Source organism: Gopherus flavomarginatus, chromosome 11 (assembly GCF_025201925.1).
Source record: "Gopherus flavomarginatus isolate rGopFla2 chromosome 11, rGopFla2.mat.asm, whole genome shotgun sequence".
Taxonomy (NCBI): domain Eukaryota; kingdom Metazoa; phylum Chordata; order Testudines; family Testudinidae; genus Gopherus; species Gopherus flavomarginatus.
The window spans coordinates 20,395,428-20,415,335 of record NC_066627.1 but is presented as its reverse complement, the minus strand read 5'-3'; the positions used below and the strand labels follow the sequence as shown (position 1 = coordinate 20,415,335).

The window sequence follows — 19,908 nt, the reverse complement described above, 5'->3', positions numbered from 1 at the left end:
CGCCAATAATCCTGGCGCCCTAGGTGATTGCCTAGGCCGCCTAAGTGGAAGCGCCGGCCCTGCAACTGTGGCACAAACAGCTTCAGTAGGAGGAATCTTTCATTTACAATCCCATTTTAAAAAAAACAACAGTGCACTGAGTAATAGTGAGTGAGTGACTTTTTGACCCTTTTGTTTCAGGGTCCAGTTTAGACAGAAGAGGTTATAAATGTCCATCATTTATAATGTCTACAACTTTAGAGTCATCGGCTGGTACCATCGGCAGTGCCACAACTAAACGTGTGTCAGACAGTAAATTACCAGTGTCAAAAAAACAAAAAAAGACTTTCTTCATCCTCCAGTAAAAGCATGGCTCCATTTGTGATCAGGACCAGCACATTCCAGCAAAGCTCCATAGACGAAATGGTTGCTCAGTTCATTTATGCAATACATTTTTCCTTTTGTCTTGTTCAGAACAAACATTGCCTTGACATGATTCAGTCATTACAACCAGGCTGTGCTGCACCTGGCAGAGCAGACATTGCAGGAAGGATGCTGGATACAGTATATGAGAAGGAAATCGAACAGTGTGCAAAAACATTGATGGGAAATTCGTTAATCTGAGTCTTGATGAGCAGTGTACACAACGATCCAGTAATACGTGCTTGTGTGGCATCAGACAATAAGGTTGTGTCTTTCTAAGAGGCTTATCAGCTGCACTTCAGCTATAAAGGAATTTTCGAGCCTGATTCTTACCATCTCAGTTCTGCTTAAACTTGGTCAGGGGAAGTTCAGGTTGCAAGACTGAGGTCTCCATGTCTATTCTGGGTTAGCTCCGCAATTCTTATGGAAGATTTGAACAAGCTCTGCATATGCACTGCCTATTGTACTATATCTTTTAAAATTAATTTCAGAAAGATTTCTACTAGGAATATAGATTAATCACAGTTAACTCGTGATTAAACTGAAAAAAATTAATCACGATTAAAAACATTAATTGCGATTAAACAAAGTTTTATACCAATTGAATATGTATTAACTATATTTGGATGTTTTTCTACATTTCAAAATATATTGATCTGAATTACTACACAGAATACAAAGTGTACAATATTTTACAAATATTTGCACTGTAAAAATGAGAAACAAAAGAAATAGTATTTTTCAATTCACCTCATACAAGTACCATAATGCAATCTCTTTATTGTGATAGTGCAACATATTTTACATAACTGCACTCAAAAACAAAACAATATAAAACTTGAGACCCTACAAGTCCACTCAGTCCTATTTCTTATTCAGCCAATCGCTAAGACAAACAAGTGTGTTTATTTACAGGAGATAATGCTGCCAGCTTCTTATTTACAATGTCACCTGAAAGTGAGAAAAGGAGTTTGCGTGGTACTTTTGTAGCCAGCATTGCAAGGTATTTATGTGCCAGATATGCTAAACATTCGTGTGCCCCTTCATGCTTCAGCCACCATTCCAGAGGACATGCTTCCATGCTGATGATGCTCATTAAAAAAATAATGTGTTAATGAAATTTTGACTGAACTCCTTGGGGCAGAATAGTATGTCTTCCGCTCTGTTTTACCCGCATTCTGCCATCTATTTCACATTATAGCAGGTTATAACAATGCCATGCGAACGTCTGTTCTCACTTTCAGGTGACATTGTAAACAAGAAGCGAGCAGCATTATCCATCTTATAGTCCATTCATTCAGCTCATACTTCTTTAACTTGCCAGCAAGAATACTGTGGGCAGCAAGTGGTCATAGGAGGCATTCCTTAGGCAAAGAATAGGTAATGTACATTGTTGCTTTGAAGTAATTCTCTATTTCCTAGGCATATATTAGCAATAACTAATTTAATTGATTAGCATAAGGCAATTAACCATTCAAATAGTTCATAGGTAGTTTACTACAAACTTCAAAGAGAAATAAAGACAATTATATTATTAAACCACAAGTTTCATCTAATTATTAATACCCCCTTTTGATTGCTGAATCAATAGAATATAGTAATGAAACATTACAGACAGGAACCAATGTTTAGCATCTACAAGCTAATTAGATCACAGTGTTGAACTTCTGATAAGATATCGGTAAACACAGACAAATAGAATTAGTATCTACTTCTGGTTCTCTAACAATACAGGCCTACATTTCAAGACTTCTAGTCTATAGTTAATATAGAGGACCTCTAGTCTTCTATACTGTAGAAAGGGATCTGGGGGTCATAGTGGACCACAAGCTTAACATGAGTCAACAGTGTAATGCCGTTGCAAAAAAAGCAAACATCCTTCTGGGATGTATTAGCAAGAGTGTTGTAAGCAAGACACAAGAAGTAATTCTTCCACTCTACTCCGCACTGATTAGGCCTCAACTGGAGTATTGTGCCAGTTCTGGGTGCCACATTTCAGGAAGAATTTGGACAAATTGGAGGGAGTCCAGAGAAGAGCAGCAAAAATTATTAAAGGTCTAGAAAACATGACTTATGAAGGAAGATTGAAAAAATTGGGTTTGTTTAGTCTGGAAAGAGAAGACTGAGAGGGGACATGATAACAGTTTTTTTCAAGTATATAAAGGGTTGTTACAAGGAGAAGGAAGAAAAATTATTCTTCTTAACTTCTGAGGACAGGACAAGAAGCAATGGGTTTAAATTGTAGCAAGGGAGGTTTAGCTTGGACATTAGGAAAAACTTCCTGTCAGGGTGGTTAAGCACTGGAAAAAATTGCCTAGGGAGCTTTTTAAGAGCAAGTTAGACAAACACCTATCAGGGATGGTCTATATAATACTTAGTCCTGCCATGAGTGCAGGGGACTGAACTAGATGACCTCTTGAGGTCCCTTCCATTTCTATGATTCTATTTAACATGGCTTTGCTAACTATCTATACAGAATGGCCCTATTTAACATTTCAATATTCTTCTAAGATGTCCTTAAAGGTTGCTTTTACTTCAACCAATCATCTGGTTGCTTAACTCTCACTGGCTCAGCATCACAATAGCTAAAATGAGAAGAAATCTAAAGGAACATAATGAAACATAGAATCATAGAAAATTAGGGTTGGAAGAGACCTCAGGAGGTCATCTAGTCCAACCCCCTGCTCAAAGCAGGACCAATCCCAACTAAATCATCCCAGCCAGGGCTTTGTCAAGCCAGGCCTTAAAAACCTCTAGGAATGGAGATTCCACCACCTCCCTAGGTAACCCATTCCAGTGCTTCACCACCCTCCTAGTGAAAAAGTTTTTCCTAATATCCAACCTAGACCTCCCCCACTGCAGCTTGAGACTATTTCTCCTTGTTCTGTCATCTGCCACAACTGAGAACAGCTGAGTTCCATCCTCTATGGAACCCCCCTTCAGGCAGTTGAAGGCTGCTGTCAAACCCCCCTCACTCTTCTCTTCTGCAGACTAAACAAGCCCAGTTCCCTAAGCCTTTCCTCATAAGTCATGTGCCCCAAACCCCTAATCATTTTTGTTGTCCTCTGCTGAACTCTCTCAAATTTGTCCACATCCTTTCTGTAGTGAGGGGCCCAAAACTGGATGCAATACTCCAGATGTGATCTCACCAGTGCTGAATAAAGGGAAATAATCACTTCCCTCAACCTGCTGGCAACGCTCCTACTAATGCAGCCCAATGTGCCATTAGCGTTCTTGGCAAAAAGGGCACACTGCTGACTCACATCCAGCTTCTCGTCCACTGTAATCTCCAGGTCCTTTTCTGCAGAACTGCCACTTAGCTAGTCGGTTCCCAGCCTGTAGTACTGCATGGGATTCTTCCGTCCTAAGTGCAGGACTCTGCACTTGTCCTTGTTGAACCTCGTCAGATTTCTTTTGGCCCAATCCTCCAATTTGTCTAGGTACTCTGGACCCTATCACTACTCTCCAGCATATCTACCTCTCCCCCAGCTTAATGTCATCTGTGAACTTGCTGAGGGTGCAATCTATCCCATCATCCAGATCATTAATGAAGATGTTGAACAAAACCAGCCCCAGGACTGACTCCTGGGGCACTCTGCTTGATACCGGCTGCCAACTAAACATTGAGCTTTTTGGTCACTACCCCTTGAGCCTAATGATCTAGTCCACTTTCTGTCCACCTTATAGTCCATTCATCCAATCCATACTTCTTTAACTTGCTGACAAGAACACTATGGGACACCGTATCAAAAGCTTTTCTAAATTCAAGGTATATCACGTCCACCACTTTCCCTATATCCACAGAGCCAGTTATCTCATCATAGAAGGCAATCAGGTTGGTCAGGCATGACTTGCCCTTGGTGAATCCATGTTGAATGTTCCTGATCACCTTCCTCTCCTCCGAGTGTTTCAAAAGGGAATTTGAAACTTACGGCATATAGATGCAGTGCTAATTTGATGCATCTTGTAGCCACCAACTTAAGTATAACTGCAGGAAAAAGGAAAATGTTGTTGACATTTCAAAATACTTCTTTAGCAACCACTTTGCTTCAGCTTCACTAAAGAAAGCAGAACATAAGAATGGCCATACTTGGTTAGGCCAAAGGTCCATCTAGCCCATTATCTTTTCTTCTCACAATAACCAGTGCCAGGTGGTTCAGAGGGAATGAAGAGAACAGGTAATCATCAAGTGATCCATCCCCTGTCACCCATTCCCAGCTTCTGGCAAACAGTGGCTAGAAACACAATTCCTGCCCATCCTGGTTATTAGCCGTTGATGCACCTATCCTTCATGAATTTATCTAGTTCTTTTTTGAACCCTGTTATAGTCTTAGCCTTCACAACATCCTATGGCAAGGAGTTCCACAGGTTGTCTGTGCGTTGTGTGAAGAAATGCTTCCTTCTGTTCATTTTGTTTTGTTCATTTTAAACCTGCTGCCTATTAATTTCATTTGGTGACCCCTAGTTCTTATGTTATGAGAAGGAGTAAATAATACTTCCTTATTTACTTTCTCCACACCAGTCATGATTTTATAGACCTCTATCATATACCCCCTTAGTCGTCTCTTTAACAAAATGAAAAGTCCCAATCTTATTAATCTCTCCTCATATGGAAGCTGTTCCATACCCCTCATCATTTTGTTGTCCTTTTCTGAACCTTTTCCAATTCCAGTATGTCTTTTTTGAGATAGGGTGACCACACCTGCATGCAGTATTCAAGATGTGGACATACTATGGATTTATATAGAGACAATATAATATTTTCTGTTTTATTATCTATCCCTTTCTTAATGATTCTGTTCACTTTTTTAACTGCCGCTGCACATTGAGGGGATGTTTTCAGAGATCTATCCACAATGACTCCAAGATCTCTTTCTTGAGTGGTAACAGCTAATTTAGACCCCATCATTTTGTATGTATTGTTGGGATTGTGTTTTCCAATGTGCATTACTTTGCATTTATCAACATTGAATTTAATCTGCCCTTTTGTTGCCCAGTCACCCAGTTTTGTGAGATCCCTTTGTAGCTCTTCACAGTCTGCTTTGGACTTAACTATCTTGAGTAGTTTTGTATCATCTGCAAATTTTGCCACCTCACTGTTTACTCCTTTTTCCAGATCATGTATGAACATGTTGAATGGCACTGGTCCCAGTACAGACCCCTGGGGGACAACCAAACTAATTCTTTCCCAAGATATACAATGGAATTTAGTGGTTGACTGTTTTGAGCTTGTAATGGGTCGTGCTCACTGGTGGAGTCATCTAATGGTTAGGGCACTGTGTCTCTACTCACTTCACCTCCAATGTTTCACCTGGGCACGTTGCTCCATGGCAGTCTGTCTTTTGCTGGTCAGGTCACCAGTTAGCTTTATCTCTCTCTGGGGTAACAGAGTTCCAAGAAAGATACTGGGTCTCATGCCTTCATGACTAGGGTAGGAATTCATCCATCTGTGGACTCCTCCAGGTCTCCAGTCCCAACCACTGAATTTTCACTCTTTACCCTCCCTTGGCTTCCTCAAGGGGGAGTTTGGAAGTGAGAGGCTTTGTGCTCTCTGTAACAAAGGTGATTGGTAAGAGAGTCCAGACCTTCCTACTCCACTGGGCTCTGGCAGAGGACCCTGTAAGAAGCAACAAAGTCCAGCACCCAGGAGTGCCTTAAGACTGCATCCCTGGGCCACTTCCTACATCCCTGGCTCCAGCCCAAGTCTCACAGAGTGACACAAAGCAGTAAAGAAAAGGAGAGTAACTGACCGGCATCCCCTATGAGCGCAGCAGACAGGCTCTGTCTCCCAGGGGCAGGGTTCCGCAGCACCTTTCTCCAGGTGCTCTCTCCCCGCCCTATCAGGCCCCTTCTGAGCTGTCTGGCTCCCTTTCAAGCTCCACCTCCAGCTGGCGCATGCTCTATAGGTGCGGCTGGACGGGGTCACCTGGGCCCAGAGCTGCTCTTTAACCATCTCAGTCCCAGTGTGGGGTTTATACGTCCCATCACAGAGCTATTTATTAAGAGCTGGCCTAGTCTGATGACAATTTGTGAAGAAAATCATGACAAAACAGATGAAAGTATCACAGCCAAAGTAGCCACCATTGGACTAAAGAGAAACATAAAAGATATGCTGGATATACTGGAACCAGTTTCCGTGGCCTTGGACAAACCGCAGAAAGATTGCTGTTCCATTGCTGATGCTCTTAACATTTGGAAAGAACTTCAGGAGACATTAAAGACAGACGTGTAGGCAGTAAAGAAACAGATAGATCAAGCACTTACTTCACCTCACTTTCTTGCTAATATCCTCAACCCAAAGTACCAGGGTAGATGTCTAACTGCAGAAGAAGATGCTGCTATGATACGGGCATTTAATAATCATCCCTTAATCATGTCAACCACAATGAATTGCAGGGCTGGAGGTGAACCATTCACACAGGACATGTTTGCTGATGATGTTTTAAAGAAAGTCATACTACTGGACTGGTGGCAGTCATGAGCTAAGCACCTGGAACCAGAGTTTGTTGAAATGCTAAACCAGCTTTAGACAGCAGTAGCGTCTTCTGCAGGGACAGAAAGAGTATTTTCTTCACTGAGACTAATTCATTCCAAGTTAGGAAATCAATTGGGAGTTGAAAAAGCAGGAAAACTTGTTTCTCTTCCAATCTATGAATAAAAACGAGAAGAGAAGGACAGCCTAAGTCTCTTAGGAGACTGTTGTCTCATTTTCAGGAGACTTAGGTGAGTAGGGACTTAAGCTCCAGTCACTTTCAGGTATATTTGAAATTTTTTCCAGGCTGACCTGAAATAATCAGTTTCATTCATTGACTACAGTGAATCCCTTTGTTTCTGTCATAAATTGTTTGTGGTAAATGTGAAACCCATTTTGGTCAGAGAAGTTATGTATCCAAAATACTTAAGGTTGTTTTGTTTAATAAAAATAAATTATATATGGTGTGTTTAATTAAGTTCCTATTACCTAATGTAGCTTGATATAAGTCATGAGGTTAATTATCTAGTAAATAAGCAACATACCGTTCACCATTTTCTAATGTACTAAAATGTACAGTTAATAAGAATGTGAAATTATTAAGCTATATAATGATTAAATAAGTGTATATAGTTATAATGTATCCTCCAAAGCAGCAAAAAGATGTACCAAATCTAGTGTAAAAGCTCTATTTAGTTATAAATCAACGTATTTTAATAGTCATATTAGCCAATGAGAATGCACCTTTCTTTAGAAAATAATAAATACAAATGGAAAAGTTGATTAAAACGGATGATTTAAATTGAGGTTTTCCCACTTGGTGATTTAAATCACCTTGATTTATATCAGCCCACCCTGCATTCAGATCATGGTCAAAGCAGCTGCTACTGTGTCGAAGATCTTGATCTTTGTAACACTGTCCAGCTGTCTTGGTATCTCAGTTTCAGCGAGATCCTGATCTCAGCAAAGCATCCATTCCTTTGTCCGTGATCTTCTCTAGCCCAACACCAATGCCCCTGGACAAGCACTGCCCACTCCCCATATACCATGGTAGCCCCAATTTCAGACACAGGGAAGGTTCCTGGGGTCGTCTGACAAAAGGCAGTATTGTAATCCTTTCTCACACTTTTCAGAAAGACCTCCCCACAATGTCAACCACAATGAATTGCAGGGCTGGAGAACAGAGAACAGAGGTGGCCAATTTAAATCATGCTTTCCATAAGCTAAGCACACTGCATACAGATTTAATTATGGTAAATAATACTAATACATTCTCTTCTTTTTGTTAACTTGCAAACTAGTCACATCCGAAGAGAGATGCCACACTCTCCCTACGTGCATTTCTGTATGCCATAGTTTTTAAGCTAGGGAGGCTTGAACAATCATAAAACTCAATCTTTTTGAGTTAGAACTTTTTAAGGCCAATTTTTAACTGATTAAAACTCAGAAAGTAACAGATTTATTGAAATCCTCAGAAAGTTCACACATTACTCAGATTATGGGCTGAACAATTGGGACAGATACATTAGGTTTTCAGACCAAAGTCTGAAAGATAATACGTGCTTCAAGTGAAATAATAGAACACAACTTTAAGTCAGGAGTCACTGCTACTGCTCTATAAATAGTATGGTTACCTCAGGAAACATCCCTGTAGAGAGAAATGAGAGAAGGAACTCAGCCTAACAAAATGATGAAATGAGTGACTTCAACGAGGCAAACAGCACATTGGTTGCTTCTTGGAACAGCTAGCTCTAGAGCACACAAGACACTCTACTTCCTAAGTAAGGCCTGGTCTGCACTGCACAGCTAGCTGTCTTACGTCAACCTAATTATGTGAATGTCTATCCGACAGCCTTGTCCCACCGACTTAAGTGTCTTACTACACTGAAATAATAACTCTACTTCCACGAGAGGTGCAGGGCTTATGTCGATGTTTGTGTAGACACTGCCTTTCTTACAATGGCTCTCAGCGCTCTTAGCTGAGAAATTGACAAGAAAGCCAGGCAGCTGGAATCCAGTTGCTCCCTGCTCCCTTGAAGAGCTGGGTGCCTGGACCCCGCTCCCAGCTGGGAGCTAGGGCAAAAAGCCTGGGCAGCTGGACCCCCCTCCCGGCAGGGAACAGGGAGGCGAGAAGCCCCAGGCGACTTGCCCCATACTCCTGATGGGTAATGGGGAGCCGAGAGGGGGCCGCCCGCAGGGAGGCCAGGAGCCTGTGGGGCAGCTGGGCTTCCGGCAGGGAGCCGCCAGCAGAAATGAGACCAGGCTTTTCCACATGCTGCCCCTCTTAGGTCGGTGCTCCTGATGAGGATGCGGATGAGGATGCGCACCACTGACCCAAGGAGGTAGTGTGGACTAATTTCTGCGGTGACTGTAAGTCGACCTAATATAGGTCAGCTTAAGCTTTTAGTGTAGAAAGGCCCTTACACAGGAGTTAAATCAAGAAGTAAGAATAGCTGAGCCACTATGGGTGTGTCTACTCTGCAATTAAAAACCCGCCGCTGGCTTGTGTCAGTTGACTCGGGCTCACTTCGCTCGGGCTAAGGGGCTGGTCAGTTGCAGTGTAAATGTTCACGCTTGGCCTGGAGTCCAGGCACTGGGACCCTGCGAGGTGGGAGGGTCCCAGACTTGGGCTGCTGCCTGAACCCAGAAGTCTACACTGCAATTAACCAGCCCTGCGAGCCCAAGTCTGCTGGCACAGGCCAGCTGCAGGTGTCTCACTGCAGTGTGGACATACCCTTAGGTGCAGGCTGCCAGGAGGAGGAAAGATTTCAGTAATGAGCACGGTGACACTAAACTTCAAGAAAAGGAGGAAACAAGTAAAAAACCATAAAATTAAGAAATGAGGAAATTAAAACCCTTGAATTCAGCATGGAGACTGTTTAAGCAACCCTAGCAGTCCCCAGAACATATGTACCCTCAATTGGAAAGGGAAGCAGAAAGACAGGAAGTAAACCTGCCTGGCTAAATGGCAGGTTCAAGAGCTATAAACTAAACAGGTGTTCTTCCAAAACTGGGAAGCCAACGGTAGTGAAGCCTCTAAACGAACATGTAGACTATGTCAGGCAAAATGTCTGAAGGAGATCAGGAGGCATAAGAGGGAATCCAAAGAGCAAATAGCTAATGGCATAAAAACAAATCACAAGCCATGTTTGAAGTATATTGAAAGCAGAGCACCTGTCCTGTGAGAGAACTCGGGAGTCTGTTGGCCTGCTGCAGGATAAAGGGAACAATTAAGGAGGGTAAGGAAGTGATTTCTGTAATAAAGATGAGGCACTGCAAGAAATTGTGGTGTCAATATAGGAAGTATTAGAGCAAACTGATCATTGAAAGATTGAGTCTCCAGGATCAGATGGCACACATCTAAAAGGAATCCAATGGGAGGTATTGTGGTCCCTTTGGATAGGGCACTGGATCTGAACTCAGGAGAGTAGGGCAGTTCTGCTGTTGACCTTAAGTGTAATCTTAGACAAGTCTGTGCCTCAGTTTCTTCATCTGAAAAATGGGGTATTTACTATAAAGCTCCTTGAGATATCCAGTTGAAAAGTGCAATATGCAGGATAGGTATTGTTTATTATTGAGAAATAAAATAGCTGAGCTGCTTATAAAATATGTAGTTACTTGTTAAAATCAGCTACAGTAACTGGTCAGCTAGTGGGTATTAAGTGTAAAAACAATGACCGGGTTGATGTGGGTAATTACAGATCACTGAGTCTTCAGCACTAGGAAAATTCACTAAAGTAATCATTAGAATTATACACTACCACGAGGACCTGGATATAAGGGAGAAACCAGCATGGCTTCTGCAAAGGAAAATCACACCTTGCTGATACATCGCAATGTTTTGTACATGTCAGTACAAATGAGTGAAGAGGGGCCACTTGCTTTAGCTCAGGTGTCTGTGAAACAATGAGATCCTAATTCTAATTGTGGCCTCTGGGTGCCCCACTAATACTGTATGATTATAGTGTGGTGACCTGGCCAGGCAGGCAAGGGAAACTGGGAGGAGAGGCAAAGGCAAACCAAGACAAATGGATCATTTGAAATTTTTAGAACTTTATAAGGGGAAACTCCAAAATTGTACCAGGAGCTTAAATCTTGTAGAACATTGCCAAAGAGCTACTGTTCATAGTACTAAACTATAGGTTACCAACTTGTTAACCTCTGGGGCTTGTACATGCTGGGCAGTTAGTACCAAACGGATTGTTATTAAGAAGAACAAAGAGATTCCTTAACAATAAACTGTGTCATTTCACAGAAGAGTCAACTTTTCTTCTCCTTGGCTGCAAGTCAAGCTCCACTCTTGCTGCCCTGTTCTTTGCTTCTCTTTGGCTTGAAGGGCTCCTTAGATTTGCTGTCCCTGTGACTGTATCTCTTTTCACAGAATTTATCTACAAATGGGGTTTCTTCACCTAGTGGGCCCTCATTTGTGCATTAGGCCCCTTTGAACTGTATCCCGTCACTAGATGGTCACAGTCACTCTCTCTGCTCACGTGCTTCAGGTCCCTTGTGGGTGGCCTTCTCGTTTACCATTTTCAGGATCTGCTTTCATCTAACACAGCTTTCTGATCAAGTCCCTTTCTCACCAGTTCTGTTTCCTTCCAGTTTTTCCCTTGGTGCTCTGTCTCGGGTCAGTCTACTTCCCTTCTCTATTAGTGCTGCTCACGCCTGCCAAGTCTGTTTATTTTTCTGCTTCTCCTGACCTGACACCTTTTATTTTTCTTCTTTCCTCCTTCTCTCGTCCCAGTCCTCTGCTTTTATTCTCCTGTTCTTCTTTTATTTTATCACCTCCCCTGGGCTCTGGTTCACCCGCTAGCCCAGCATCTCGATTCTTCTCCTTCTCTAACAGCTTTTCCCAACTGCCCCTTTGGGTGGATTCAGAGCTGCTCTCCCATTGGCCGTCCCCTCCCCAGGACAGTATTGTGTGCTGCTGCATCGCAGCTGGAGCAGGGGCCAGTGCCAGGGGGTGGGTTACTGCACTACTATTATTGTAATGATGATAATTTGACAGGGCTGCCAGTGATAGTCGGGATGGACCCAGTGTCCCAGGAGGTCCCTTCCAGGTCTGTGTCCTAGCAAGGAAACTATGTCACCATTGTCTCTTACCATTTGGTGATTGCACAATGGGGCCCTGATCTAAGCACTACTGCAGTACTGCTGCTCTTAATTACTGATGACTTCATCTGCGGTTATATTACATAAAGAGTCGGGATATGAACCCTCCCCTGCCCCGCTTCAGGGTGTGAACAAGCCTCTAACTGATGAGCGTGAGGAAGACACTTCCCCTATGGATGGATTATTCCAAACTTGTCCACTCTGGGGTTTCTTATGCCTTTCTCGGAAGCAGCTGGTACTGGCCACAGTCAGAGATAGGGTATGGGGCTAGACAGGCCCCATCCCTGATCCGTGGTGGCAATTCTTCAAGTCCTGGAAGTTAAGGAGGGGTAGAACGTGCTTGTTTTGCATGGAGAAACTGAGAAACTCAGATGCATCCAGTCACTTGCTGTTTGTGTCCCGTTTACAGGAACCCGGGGAAACTGTTCTCCACCTGGCAGTGTTGTTAGCTGACCGAACCTCTCTACACATTGTAGATTTTCTGGTGCAGAACAGGTAAGCTGACTGCAGCGCTTGCAGAGGTAGGACTGTCTGTTCAGGATAAGACACATAAGGTCATCAGCGGAGTTAGTGCTGGATAGTCTTGGAGACCAAGTGCCTCTGGATATCCCCTGAAGTACCACCAGGGGGGCAGCATCAGGGCATTTCCCTGTGGAAGTGCCTCAGTTTTGACTTGGAGAAACTATCTTTAGGGTTAGAGGGGAATTCATGGCCATAGCCCTTCCCTGGATTCTCTGCTGAGGGGAGCAATGAGTGCCAATGGGGATGGACACGTGTCCCCCTGGATGGTTCAGCCCATGCCCCTCCTCCCACCTCACCACTGAACAGCTCTCCAGTGGGCATGCCCACCCTGATTGCAGTCCACTGGTGACAGGCTCCATATCCCATTAGCCACTACTCTGGGACAGGAAGGTTCGAAGATGGGCTTCCCAAGGGCTGGCTCTTGGTTTTCTGAGTGAGTCTGGTTCTTCCTGAACAAGAGGAGGGACATTTATGTTCCTTCTGCATTCAAGCCCAGTGCACCATTAATTGGGGTGGAACCAGTGTTAAAGTCTGTCTCCCTAAGGGCTGCCCCATGGTGTTTGGGTACCTCCCAAGTGTTTATGGATTTATCTTCCCAGCACCCTTGTGTGCTCAGGCTCCGTTATCATCTCCGGTTTACAGAGGGAGGAACGAAGACTCAAAGGGAGGAAGTGACTTGTGCAAGGTCACAAAAGAAGTCTGTTGGAGCTGGGAATGGAATTCAGCTCTCCTGGGTTCCAGCCCATACAAAACTATCCTTCCTCTTAGATGATCCTTCTAAACCCTTATCTTCTGCATCACCTCCTGTACTGTGAACTCTTCTCTTTATCTCTAACCCCCACTTCCCCCGCAACCATATATGGTTGTAAAACTTGAAAGCTGATAAAACTGTGTGCTCATTCCATGCAAAATTCCATGCTGGCATCACTCAGTGATGCATAGCTGTGTCTTCACGGATGTGCTGTCCTGTGTGATCTGCTTCGCAAGTGCAGGATTGTGTTCTGAGTTCGGCTGCTGCTGCAGTAGAGTGGGTATTGTACCAACCACACAGCACTGCCCATTGCTGGGGAACATGCACACAGCTGCCAAGATTGGGGAAATTCCAAGGCTAGAGTATTCAATGAGAAGAGTTGCATATGCTAACATAATTTGCATACAATCCTAATTATTTTAATAAACGCTGTGTGATTTATGACTGGGGGCAGCATCTGGCAGCTTGGGATGAGACAGCCTTCCCTGACCCTTTTCAGACCCTGGTTTAATCTGGGTCCCAGTCAGTCCCTTCCATTCAGCGTGTGTCACATCCCCACCCCTACAACAAGCTCTCTTCCTGCCCGAAGCCATGTGCCACAACAGCCTCTTGTGGTCATAGGATGAACTGCAGTTGCTACCTCAGTCAAATGTGTGAGGTTCCAGGTGAGCTGTCAGCAGGGGTGGCAGGGCTGACCAGTGCACCAGAGCTGCACAATCTGCCAGACGTTTGGTAGCCCTGCATTCACATGCCTTGGCTAAAAACCCGAATGCTGGGCAGTGTCCGTTCTGATCTACATTCCTGTGAGCCAGGGAAAAGGGGTGGGGGTTGAATGTCACACAGTTATTGTTATAGATGAGAACTGCTCTTTCTCAAGCATACTGACACTGACTGTCCTTTGCCCCAGTGGGAGCCTTGTGAAGCAGACAGTGAAGGGAAACACACCGCTTCATTACTGCTGCCTCCACAATAAACCCGAGTGCCTCAAGCTCTTTGTGAGAGCCAAAGCCAGCATCGCCATCAGTAAGTGATTGCATGGGCTCTGTTCTCCAAACAGGGAAGAAGGTGTTAGGGTTGAATTACTTATTTTTTACTGCCTCACTCGCAGGGCCTGTGTCTGCTCTCTGCACCTTGCATGTCTTACTGGGAACAGAATAGGAGCCCTTTGCACCAGGTACTAGGCCAAATGCAATAGAAGAAACATGAAGAACCAAGTGGCTTTTATACACAGAATGTGTAGCATTGTAAATCCACAGGGCAGTGTGTCTCAGGAGCAGTGCAGCGGTGCCCCTGACAGGGTTGGCAGTACATGGTGTGTAACAGGGATTATGGCTTAGCGCTGGTTAGAGAAGTCAGGTGCTGATCCTTGATGACTCAGTGGGCTGTAAGAATCCTGATTCCTTCAGGAGATACCTGGACAGAAGAGGCTGTGACTGTGAATGTGACAACCATGAGTTTTATACAGGAGTGACTATTCCAGGCCACAGGAAGGCAGATATTGCTGATCCATTGGCTTGGAGTTATTTGTATCTTATTGACCAGTGGTTTTGAAGCAGCTCTGAACATGTTTGAGGTGTCACTAATGTCTATTAAGCAGGTGTAGAGAATCCCAGAACAAAAACCTTGTTCCTGTTAAGGTTAAGTGCAAGTCAAGAGCCATCTTACAATAAACCCATCTTAAACCCCTCAGACATTAGCAGTTTGGACAACAACTTATACTTGAGCATGTGCACACACACACACTTACCGTTAAAGAGAAAAATGCTCAATGACCACCGCCCAAACAACCTTAACTCTGCCTCTGCATTTGTGTTAATATGTTAGGCCCTGACTTGACCTCTGCTAGAGACAACAGCAGTCTTTGCTTTTACTTTATTGGGAGCCCCTTTGGTCCCTTGTGCTCCTGTTACTTAATCTTATATGTGTCCTTCCTCTAGTGTGTAATTCTGTGTCTGATTTGTGATGATGTGCACATTTCCTGTGTTAATATAATGAATGTGGATCTTTCTCAGCTGGTGTAGCAGTTCTGGTTAGTTCATACAGTAGCTTTGTCTCTAACTATATGTCTTTAATTGGGGTGCATGGTATTAGTAGTAGGAAAAAAATCACTTTTTGGATGGGTTTGCATGCTGTGCCGATGGGCCCTAACAAACTTTAGATCAGGGGTTCTCAAACTGGGGGTTGGGACCCCTCAGGGGGTTGCAAGGTTATTACATGAGGGGTCCCAAGCTGTCAACCTCCACCCCAAACCCTGCTTGCCTCTAGCATTTATAATGGTGTTAAATATATTAAAACTTGTGTTTAATTTATTAGAGGGGTCGCACTCAGAGGCTTGCGATGTGAAAGAGGTCGCCAGTAAAAAAGTTTGAGACCCACTGCTTTAGATGCATATTGTGACAGGGTGTATAGACCCCATGCAGACAAGGAAGGGCTAGCCCACCCCTTTGGCCCTGTGAATCATGTGTGATAGGGAGGAGGCCTTTTAAAGGGAGGACACTGCAGTCGGCAGGGTGGGAGAGGAGCAGGATTGCCCTAAGCTGCAGACTGCAGGAGTGACTCCTAGTCAGGAGACCTTCACCCTGAACAACAGACTCCCAGAGTAAGAAGGACAGGCTGAGCCTGACCCAGAGGCCCGGCCAGAGCAGCAATTTCCCCCAAACCAGCACCTTGATGCACTGTAGACTTGCTGCCCCTCCCCTTTTGCTGGGCCAGTGGGAGGGAGTATCTCTGAATGCGTTGGGGTTTGTGACTTTCATTTTTGATACCCCCTCTCTGGAGAGACTTAAAAGGGCCCACAAAGGGCAGAGCTCCCCACCCTCAAATAGTAAGGAAGTGGGGCTGGACTGAGACCCCCCAGTGCAGATAACTGGGCATTGTCAAGTTCCTGCCCTCCCCCCACCCCCCGAGGGAGGAACCACCAAGGACTCTGTTACACATATGAATTCAGGGATCCCTAAAGTGCCTTTAGTTTGGTGGATTGGATTTTAGCTTTACAAAAAGCCTGATTGATGACAAGGGGTCAATCAGAGGCATATCTTAGACTAGTCTTGGGATTTTATAAATGTTATCTCAATCGCTGTAAGCCAGGCAGTGTGTGCTGGCTGGTGGAGAGCTCCAATCGCTCCAGGAGCTACAATCAGTGAGATTTATTACTGCAGACCTGGGACAGGTAGACAATTTCGGAGAAGTACTACCCCCAGGGGAAATTGCACAGACTAATTCAGACCATTCAAGAGGCACAGGAGACAAAGAAGAGCTTGTAAAGGCCCAGCCTGAATTGGCTGAGGAGGTCCTGCTTTTGATCCAACAAATTGACATGATCCTTTGACCAAAGGGTCAAACCTTACCCAAAGGCTTGAAGGACTATGACCTACCAGATCCCCCATGTGGATGATAGGCAACCTCTGATAAGCTAACATGTGTTTAGACCTTTCTTTGTTGTATGATATATTTCCTCTGTAATACTTTTCTCCTAAAATCAATGTTCTGTGCTCTGTGAAATCTGTCTGGTACCAGGTAACTCACCGACTTTGGAGGATCAAAGTAAAACGCAGGTGCTGAGCAAGGTCAGATCTACTGGAATAATCACCGTGAGTTGCACGGGGACTGCAGCCTTTAAACCCCTAGTCTAAAGGGAGAGGGGAGATGGCTGGAGGCCTGAGATCTAAAGAGGTGCCCTTGAGCAGACCATGGAGGGGGTCAAAGGTGCAGTTACCCTGAAATGGTGACACAAGCTTTCTATAATAAGAGTAATGTGTCCATGCTTTTAGGTGCAGTTCTGAGAGAAAGCTCTGTGATGGATCATGTCATTCATGGAGTGCGTTTTCTCCTGGCGGCACAGTTAAAGTTGTTTGGGTGCTAGGCATTGAGAAAGTTGTTGCTGATGTCTAAACTGTTTAGGTATCAATTTCTATCCATACCTGTTAATGTTGAGTGGGGTTGCTTTTATGAGTCCAATGTGGTCTCTTCTCTGGACTATCATGTGCTACTTTAACTGCAAATTGACAAAGTCTTTGGGTTGGAATTCCTGTTTTGGTAAGTCTCAACTGGAATCCAAGGCCAGACTTCTCCCTGGAGAGCTCTGTGCATATCAGTGTAATATTAGTTAATGCTTTCTTGGCCAGATGTGCAGGGGTTTCCTCAGAGCAGCTTTGGTTGTTTAACCATCTCCATGGTTCATATCTCTTCCACTAGGCCAGCTCCCAGCCCCTCAGCCAATCACCAGCCAGTCATCCTCAGCCAGATCTCACTGTCCTCTTCCAACTCCCAGTCAATCAGTCCTTGCTTTCTAGCTGCAGCTGTGCTCACTAGCCCCAAATTCAGGCCTGTTCCATGGACCAGAAACACCTCAGGTCCTCTGTCCAGCCCTGTTTGCAAGCTCTAAACCTCAGGCAGTGCCAGCTCCTCATGTCCAGTCCTGCAGCCCTCAGTCAGCTCCTCCCTTTGGCTCCTGCTGCACCACCATGCACTCTCCTCTCTCCACTGAGGTCTGTAGAAGGGGAGCCCCATGCAGCTGGACCTATATAAAGTCTTCCAGAGCAGGGCTCCCCTCCATAAGAGACCCTGGGCTGCACATCAGAGCCTCCTCTTTCTGTCTCTTTCCAGCCCCCTCCAGGGCCCCACCAGTAGTTCCCTCCCTACAACCTCTCAGCTTGGCCTGCTGCCTCCAATGGTGGCTCTAGTGCTCCCGATGAAGGGGACCATTGACTTGGAGAGAGCTATGAGAGTTTACCCCAGCTGAGGATCCACCCCAGGACATTTGTTCAACATCTTCATTAATGATCTGGATGATGAGATAAATTGCACCCTCAGCAAGTTCACGGGTGACACTAAGCTGGGCAGAAAGGTAGATACGCTGGAGGGTAGGGATAGGGTCAAGAATGACCTAAACAAATTGGAGGATTGGACCAAAAGAAATCTGACGAGGTTCAACAAGGACAAGTGCAGAGTCCTGCACTTAGGACGGAAGAATCCCGTGCAGTACTACAGGCTGGGAACCGACTGGCTAAGCAGCAGTTCTGCAGAAAAGGACTTGGGGATTACAGTGGATGAGAGGCTGGATATGAGTCACCAGTGTGCCCTTATTGCCAAGAAAGCTAGCGCCATATTGGGCTGCATTAGTAGGAGCATTGCCAGCAGATCGAGGGAGGTGATTATTCCCCTCTATTCAGCACTGGTGAGGCCACATCTGGAGTATTGCGTCCAGTGGAATATTTGCCCCCACTACAGAAAGGATGTGGACAAATTGGAGAGAGTCCAGCGGAAAGCAACGAAAATGATTAGAGGCCTGAGGCACATGATTTATGAGGAGAGGTTCTGGGAACTGGGGTTATTTTTTCTGCAGAAGAGAAGAGTGAGGGAGGATTTGATAGCAGCTTTCAGCTACGTCCAAAGAGGATGGATCTCGGCTGTTCTCAGTGGTGGCAGATGACAGATCAAGGAGCAATGGTCTCAAGTTGCAGTGGGGGAGGTCTAGGTTGGATAGTAGGAAAAACTATTTCACTAGGAGGGTGGTGAAACACTGGAATGGGTTGTCTAGGGAGGTGGTGGAATCTGCCCACAAAATAAGCTCCACCCCGGTGCCTTGCCAACACGAGACATGAGACACAGTAGATTATGTCAATGTTGAGAATATGATCATGTGCCAGCTGGGCTCCTTGAGCTTGGTTCTGCCTTGGCAGGGCCTGAACAAGCCTTTGGGCTCTGCTGGGCTCAGCGTCTTTTAGACTAGGGGAAGAAATGAATTGTGGCATCTGTCCAGTGCCACCCACCTTCAGCACCAACATGAGCCGTTACTCAGTAAATGGCAGGTGTGTGGCCCTCCATTTCCTCTTTTCCGGGGGTATGGGGCGGGATAGCTCCCCATGGTGACACCTGAATGTTCATCCCTAGGCTTCTGAGCAATCACCTCCCTGAGATGAATGAGGCAGGGCACACCTGTCAGAGCTGCCATTCCAGACTCAGGCAGACATGTCTGCACAAGTGATACTGTGCACACACTTTTGAGGTTTTCTACACACAGAACAGCTAGAGGCTTCCTTTCTTAAAGAATGAGGGCTGAGATTCCGGAGAACAAAAGAGCAGGCGTGGAGCAGTACTGGTATGGTGTATGGGCATATGCCGGCTGTTTTTGAACCCTGACCAAAGAGCTAATAATGTGCTGTGCATGAGAGTATGAAAAATGTACCTATGTTTGACCTTTGAGATTTAGAAAGAATTCCACTTTAAAGTTCGGGGTGGCAGTAAAATCACGAGAACTAATTAGTGTCTGTATCTTTGTCACGCATTTGTCAGTGATGTCACACATTTACCTTTAAAGGCTGCCCAGAAACCATTTAGTAGCAAGGGCTATGTGGTTGTTCTCTCCTCTTTGCAGTCCCTGGCTGTACACACATCTGTGCTCACGTGCAGAGCAAATTCTGCAGGGGCCAATCAGGGGGCTAATAGTGTGTCCTGACCTGAGGGAAGCCAAAACTCCCAAGGCTTGGCAGCCAAATGTTAAACTCCCCTGTGCCTGCACCGCACCAGGAGCTCTGAAATCCTGCATCCCACATGGAAGCACTCAAACAACTCACTCACTCAGAGCAAGAGCTAGAGGAGATGGGGGTTAACATGGAACTCCCAGGGCAGCCCCATGGAGAGTCGCTGC

General features: G+C 45.0%; 1 protein-coding gene across 1 annotated transcript in view; it reads left to right on the top strand.

Moving 5' to 3' along the window:
- The window catches only part of LOC127031590 (arf-GAP with SH3 domain, ANK repeat and PH domain-containing protein 2-like), a 99,867-nt gene that overhangs the window by 66,004 nt on the left and 13,955 nt on the right, over positions 1–19,908 (top strand). The window contains exons 19-20 of the mRNA XM_050918610.1: positions 12,396–12,481; positions 14,167–14,282. Coding sequence (XP_050774567.1) covers positions 12,396–12,481; positions 14,167–14,282 — 202 coding nt within the window. The remainder of the gene's footprint in view (positions 1–12,395; positions 12,482–14,166; positions 14,283–19,908) is intronic.